Source organism: Penaeus chinensis, chromosome 16 (genome assembly GCF_019202785.1).
Source record: "Penaeus chinensis breed Huanghai No. 1 chromosome 16, ASM1920278v2, whole genome shotgun sequence".
Taxonomy (NCBI): Eukaryota; Metazoa; Arthropoda; class Malacostraca; order Decapoda; family Penaeidae; genus Penaeus; species Penaeus chinensis.
The window spans coordinates 26,214,943-26,222,442 of record NC_061834.1 but is presented as its reverse complement, the minus strand read 5'-3'; the positions used below and the strand labels follow the sequence as shown (position 1 = coordinate 26,222,442).

At 41.0% G+C, this 7,500-nt stretch overlaps 1 protein-coding gene across 8 annotated transcripts in view; it reads right to left on the bottom strand.

Annotated features, from left to right (window-relative positions):
- The window catches only part of LOC125033197 (regulator of G-protein signaling 9-like), a 290,139-nt gene that overhangs the window by 34,787 nt on the left and 247,852 nt on the right, over window positions 1-7,500 (bottom strand). For all 8 annotated transcript variants that reach the window (XM_047624570.1, XM_047624569.1, XM_047624571.1 and 5 more), the window contains 6 exons: window positions 3,547-3,735; window positions 3,070-3,255; window positions 2,463-2,638; window positions 1,856-1,929; window positions 915-1,044; window positions 255-479 (listed from right to left, as the gene is read on the bottom strand). In XM_047624570.1, the coding sequence (XP_047480526.1) occupies window positions 255-479; window positions 915-1,044; window positions 1,856-1,929; window positions 2,463-2,638; window positions 3,070-3,255; window positions 3,547-3,735 (980 nt within the window). The remainder of the gene's footprint in view (window positions 1-254; window positions 480-914; window positions 1,045-1,855; window positions 1,930-2,462; window positions 2,639-3,069; window positions 3,256-3,546; window positions 3,736-7,500) is intronic.

Sequence of the window (7,500 nt, the reverse complement as noted above, 5' to 3'; positions counted from 1 at the left end):
ACTGGTAAATCTAAGACCTGAAACCAACTTAAAAAAGACAACTAAAAATTTAGTGGTGACAGCAAACAATAAGTGGAAGTACAGATTACCCATTAAGAAACTATTCTGTTTGCATCATAACCAAGGAAAATAGAAGCCTTTGAAATGATCAGAAAGAGAAATTAACCACAATGAGGAAGCATAAAAAAGTGGCAACTTAGAACTTCTCCAGGTTATCGCCATCGCACGTCCCTCCTCTGCTGACCGAGACCAACCTTTTCTTGTGCGGCGGCAGAGGGATGGCAGTGGCGATTAGATTCTTGTACATCTCGGACCTGAGGAACCTTGGGTAGCAATCCTTCTTTAGGAGAAGAACGTAGACATGTTCAGAGGCCAAGTCATAGGTGTAACGAGTCGGCTGCTTCATCAACAACTGCGTCTTCTCCATGGTCTTCCCGTCAATGTTGATCTCGCACGGGGCTCCGGGTTTGAGAAATTCCCTGTTGGAAGAGAAGGCTTTAACATGTATCGGGTTTAGAGTTTGAGTGCTGATGGAATGCTTGAAGTTAATCTTGAAAATGATTTTTATACTACAATGATATCAGTACAAAAACTAGATCTTCACATTTCTCGTTAGTAGCGTTAATACTGAGCCGAAATGCTGCTGTATAAACCGGAAGAGAAATATTTGTGTATTATACAAAAACGATAGTAATGTGTGCAAATGTAATTCTGTTTTTGTATTTCATTTTTTCACGAAATATTCATTATACGTTCCATCCCTACATGAATATAGTCATGCATATGTAGAACTTCTTGTGTGCCTGCAAGAGTATGTATGTGTGCGTGCTTTGTGAGTGTGTGTGTTTGACTGAGTGTCATGAGTACACATCTACACCTATGATTAAGTACAGCAAGCAGACGGTAACACTTACTCGTATATACTCTGGACCTTCTCAGCCACATCGGAAGCAGGTCCCCACCTTAGCTCGCTGACAGCGTCCCAGAAACGAATGTTCTCGTGGCAGTATTCCTTCCGCAAGTAATTTGTGAATTCCTCTTTGCCTGTTAATACATTAGGTGCACGGTTTCTTAAATAAATTTAATTTCATTTAAATTCGTATTATAGATATACTATATTTTACAGTATACTTTGAATAGTAAGATATATAGACCTTTTGGGATTTTAATATGGCTTGTCGATTTGTAACTAGAATCTGCATATTCCAGTTGAATTGACTAATATAAAGGTGCTCAACGATGTGTAAAATTATTTCCCTGTCCACTTCACGATAGCTTAGGTGGCTGATCAGTCCGTCATGTATTACCCCATGACATGCAAGCTTTGATACACTGGATATTTGGTGAAAGCATTGCAATTTTAGGATATATGATCATATCTCCTACGACAGCAATTGAGAAAAAATATTCAGCTCTTCATCTTTCAGTTTTTCTACCGTCTAGAAGTAGATTTCGTCTCATATGGAATTTGGTGATATTATATTTTCCGAATTCTGGATATAATACATTTAGCCTAGTTTGGTTTGATCTTTATTGGCTACTTGAACTAATTTGCGCAAGCGTGGGCAAGCTAATGAAACACGGCAAATTAGTATCTTAGACTTAATCAGCCTACAATGTCTTCCACATTTTACAATGACAAACGTAAAACTTCCATACTCTTTGGTCTATGATTAAAAAGGTTATGCGTCTACTAAATCATGACACACAAAAGAATCATGCATATAATAAGAGAAAAAAGAAGAATAAGAATAAAAAGAAAACACACACACACACACACACACACACACACACACACACACACACACACACACACACACACACACACACACACACACAACTGATCGTGTCTTACCTGTGGGATCACTGAGCAATTCCTCCATAGATATAGCCCATCTTCGCACTCGCTTCTCTGTTAGGGTATCCACTCTGAAAGAATAATCACGATATCTTTAAGGAGAAAAATGGGTTAACAGCGCTGAAAATTGATAACGGAAAAGATGTACTGTTGTAACTCTTATTTTTTTGCCTACATTAATGTAACACTGTCTACATATTTCTCCAAAAATAATTTGCGGCATTTGCGTAAGATTCTGGTAATGATTCACTTTCTATTGGGTAATGTACATTTATGATTATAATGAATCTCAATGCCAGTCATATTGATAACACACCAAGGAGAAAAAATGCAACTAGTTTCACGGTAATAAAATTGTTTCAGTGATAATTACATGATGGTATAATTTTTGAATGCGACATGACGACAATGATAATGATGATGAGGAGGATAGTGATGATGACATGATGATGCTAATGCTATGAAGGTAATGATGATGACGATGAAGATTATCATTATGACGTGATGAATATGATATGATAATGACGACAATAACAAAGACGACGACGACGACAATAATGATGATGCAGACGATGGCAAAAGGATAAAAAGTTGAGGCACTTACTTGGGGCTGTTTAGTATCCAGTACACGTTCTCCTCAGTGACCCACGGGTTGGAGGGCAAAGGGCAGGACAGCTGCGGGTCGTACTCAGCATACGTGTCGAAGTGGGTCAGGAGGTTCTCGCCCGCCTGGGACACCTTCTGCCGCGTGCGACCGACCGCCGTTGCAAGGAACTCATTCTGCAATTGCCAAAGATCCACTTAGGGATGGTATCGCTGCTTCTATCGGCCGTGCTCAACTTCGTTAAAAAAAGGAAAGAATACAAAACAACAACAACAACAACAACAAAAACGCAATTTGAAGTTTATTCTGTATTTCGCTCTGGTCTTTCTGAAAGATATATGTATCCTATATCTAACTATGTATCCTATATGTTCTATGTATGTATCTATATATGTCTTTCTATCTATCTATCTATCTATCTATCTACACACACACACACACAAAACACACACACACACACACACACACACACACACACACACACACACACACACACACACACACACACACACTCACACACACACACACAAACACACAAACACACACACACACACACACACACACACACACACACACACACACTTCAAAGCTGGAACCGCGCCCTTACATCTTTCTTTAGGTCGTCTACAGTTTTCTTGCGGACTCTGTTGGCCATGTTCGTCTTGTCCGGTACGGGGGCGATCTCGAGGCAGTTCGTGAAACCAGGTGGAGGTCGGTACACACGCCAGTACGCTCGCTCCTGGGAGTCCGTCACTATCTTGTCGCCCTTTTTACGATCCTTAGCCAGTTTAACCTGTAGAAGAAGGTTGGTTGGGTGGTTCAGAAGGATATAGGTCGCTTGTCTCATATGCTTGCAGAAGTGTTTGTATCAACGGATAACTAATAAGCTAATTATTGGTGTATGATATATGTTCTCATATTTAGGTATGAATCTATTTTACTATCCATCATTGCAACGCCAAAGTAACACCTATTAAAACAAAAAAAATCTGCGCTTTCTGACCCTCTCCTGTCTTCCAAGATGGCGCCTTGACGAAATATTTAAAAACCAAACAAAAAACGTCCGAAATCCCAACCAACCCACCTGCTCGTCCGCCTGCATGGTGATGAAATCCCACTTGTGAGAGAGTGTCTTCTTGAGTTTGTTGTAGGCCTCCAGCTCGTAGTCCTCGAGGCCGTGTTTCTGCTTGTTCCTAGACAGCCGTTTGGTCAGGTAGATGGCGTAGTCGGTGGAGTCGGCGCTGTGGTTTTGTGATGGCCAGTAGTACGGTGTCTAGAAAGCAAACGGCAATTATAGTTGTATTAACGGTGGTAAAATCATGTAATTAATGGTGATAATGATAAGGATAGCATAATACATAACGATAACAGAGTTAATTATACTAGAAACTCTTATCGGTATAATCACAACAGCAATACGCGAAGGTGACAGACCTTAGAAATGAATTCAGCAATAACAGATTATCAAAACTTGTAATATTTGTACACATATCAGTTTCATTATCATCAGTTTATCATGTCAAGATCTATGACTTTTAATAAACACAGATGAGTGATAAAACAAAGACTCCTCTTCATCAATTATATCTCATCTCTCCAGTCTCCAATTTTCACTTGTCTGCACTTTCATCATTTATATTACTGTATGCATACTTTCTTTAACTGCTTTACACTTATATTTCTGTTTTAATCATCTTTGTTGCTCCGAGTTATGAAGTATCATACAATGTTTCAGTGTCTTGTATATATGGGTAATTCCTATTTTCCCCTGAGACAATTGAGGCGTAAATTTCACTAATAAAATCATATTTGCATAAATCAATTGACCCAAATTACCTTATGCATTTAGAGAAGCCGTATCATTTCGTTGTCTTCTATCCACCTACTCTTGGATCATCTTCCATCCCGGTCATGAGAAGCGAAAGTCACGGGATTGGGAATGGGACGTCAATTCGACTCCAAAATTGTTTTTATTTATATATTTTTTCATTGGGAAATACTGCATTAATGAGCAAATTCTACTCTGATAATGTTTATATATTTTGTTTATAACTTTTTGGCCCATATTTGCTCTATCTTTATCCGAAAAAAAATTAAATAAAACGCTTCGGGGAAAAAAAAAAAAATAATGCACGTGTTCAAAAGTTACCATACGGCTTTTGAATGTGAAACCGGGAGGCCAATGTCGTAGAGTTTAAGTAAACATCTTTATCCCTTTCATATTTATAATTGTTTTTGAGACTACAAAATGAGGGTCATTGAGAAAGGGATTTCCAATCTTGGACGACAAGACTCTTTCCCGAAGAGTTTATAGCCTGGAAACTTTTAAAGTGCTTGTATTTAACATAACAAAAGGCTTGGATAAGATTCAAAAGAGTTAGAAAAAACAAACAAAAACGAAAAACAAAAGACATCGAACCTTTTTCTTCGGTCGATGGCATCTTCTTAGACGCTTAGAAGGGGGGGGGGGGAGGAGGGAGAAGAATCCACTTGAGAAATCAAGAACTCATTACTCATCCAATAGAAAGCAGTAAAAAAAAAAAATCCGAAGTACGGGTCGATGAACCTTTGGCAAATACCCAAACAGTGAATGAAAAAGTAAAAATAAATCAATAAAGTGAACATCTAAACGACTGGTAACAAAGGACCGAGATAACGTCCGACTCTCACTTCCATCTCCACAGGCTCCTCCATCCTCACACCCTCTTAGACGTCCTTATACATAATTCAGCGAGATGGCCACCGTATGCAAGGCGAGGGGGAGGGATGGAACACTGTAGCTTGCTGATGACGTCGGGCTCTGAGGGTGGGAGGCCGGCCAGGGCGCGTGTGGCGAGATTACGTAAGGAAGTTGGAAGTGTAAACACGGGCTTGGGTAGGGTAGGGTAGGGGTGTGTGACGGGAGGGTGGATAATAACGGGAGAGGAAGAGGGAGAATAAGGGATGCAGGGAGGCGAGAAGGAGGGAGGAAAGAAGAGAGGAAGGAGAAAAGAAAGGGGGAAAAAAAAGCAAGAGCCGAGTTGGGATGTGTGTGTGTGTGTGTATGTGTGTGTGTGTGTGTGTGTGTGTGTGTGTGTGTGTGTGTGTGTGTGTGTGTGTGTGTGTGTGTGCGTGTGTGTGTGTGTGTGTGTGTGTGTGTGTGTGTGTGTGTGTGTGTGTGTGTGTGTGTGTATGTGTGTGAGAGAGAGAGAGAGAGAGAGAGAGAGAGAGATTGAGAGGGAGAGAGAGAGACAAACTGACAGACAGACAGACAGACAGACAAACAGACAGAGATAGAGAGACAAACAGACAGACACATTGAGACATAGAGAGACAAATAACCTTAGAACAAAAGAAGAGACAAGAAACAAGAAAAAAGGGGAAAAAGAAAAGGGACAGGAACCGGGGAAAAGAGGTTCCCCCAGGTAGGGAAGGCCCGAGGGACGGGCGTGGCAGAGGGGGCGCTCTGGACGGGGCCTCCGAGTGCTGTAGGGACACAAAGAAGGCAAACACTTCACTTCAGCCGTCATCACTTTTTCCTGTCCAGATATTGGCTCTTTCACATGCGTGTTCCTGTGGGCAGTTTCCAAAAGCAAACAAATATTTCCTTAAAGCAACGGGTCGGAGATGGACTAGGAATACCCATAGGGCCAGGTATAAATAAAAGCATCGATTAAATACAGGAAGCAAACACACACACACACACACACACACACACACACACACACACACACACACACACACACACACACACACACACACACACACACGCAGCCACACAGATAGATGAAAAGTAAACAACCAAACGCAGACCTGGATATCCAAGAGTGTGGCAAAACAAAGTAGGAATCCATTGCACAAGAGTTAGACGTCTGTATAGTATGCATTAAAAGCCAGACTGAGTTAGAAATGTGAGAGAGGCACGCGGAGAGGCGGGCATCTAAACAAGAGTAAAGGCAGGGAGAAAGTGGTTGCTGGATCATACACGCAATCACATTTAAGTGCACGCTAGGACACGATATTCCTTTCTTACTTTCTTGTCTAGTAGCCAATCTGCATTACACGCAAAAAAAAAATGACGTAAGCATACAAACAACTAGACAAATAGATAGATGGGTTATCAGATGTGTACATAGACAGAGTTAGTTGTAGAGAGATAAATAGATGGATGGATAGATAGATAGGCAGCCAGAAAAAACTGATAGAAATTTAAAGATACTCGTAGACATATAAGAATATTTACCCAGTACCCCCTTTCCTATCACGCATTGTGGGTTGTGTAATGAAGTGAGTTATGACAATGATGTGAGTTGTGAGTGCCACGTTGTGATGGCAGTGCATACGGATTGTGATGCCATGATTATCGTACGTAGTTAGTGATAATTATGTGATTATATATTATACACTGTCTTTTGTGTGATATGTTCTACCATGTTAAATATAGAAAATTATGTTCAGTTTATATTATGTGTAGCATATCACCTATATGAAAGAGTGAGAATCTCTGTATGTTATAGAGTACAACATTTTAGTTTGTCTCTCTAGTCACACGTCTGGCAGTAGACAGTCGCAGACGGAGCCTGGCGTGTGGGGCAGAGGAACAGGAGGAGTTCCGTATTTATTTTGTCAGAGCTGATCCCCAATGAACCTACTTTAGTTTTCATCGGTGTTTTCTTCACCCTCAAGCATCATGGAGAAACACCAAGCAAACGTAGAAAACGAACACGCATTTGTCATCATCACTACCACCACCGTCTCCCTCACCACCATCACCTCCACCACCGTCTCCTCCACCACCGTCTCCTCCATCAGCGCCGCCCATGAATTCATCTGCTGGATTGCCTCTGACGTCATCCCTGACTTCCCCAGGACCTCTACGTGGGCGAAACGCAGGAGAGGCGGTTTTAGGAGGCTAATGTCCCGTGCGTTTATGTTTGCATGTGGGCGTGAGTTTGTTATTTTCTGATTTCGCTTTATTCGTGAATCTTCTTGTGTAGGCAAGGGCATTTTGATTCCCTTCCCCCCCTTCTCTCTATATCTATCTATCTATCTAATCTCT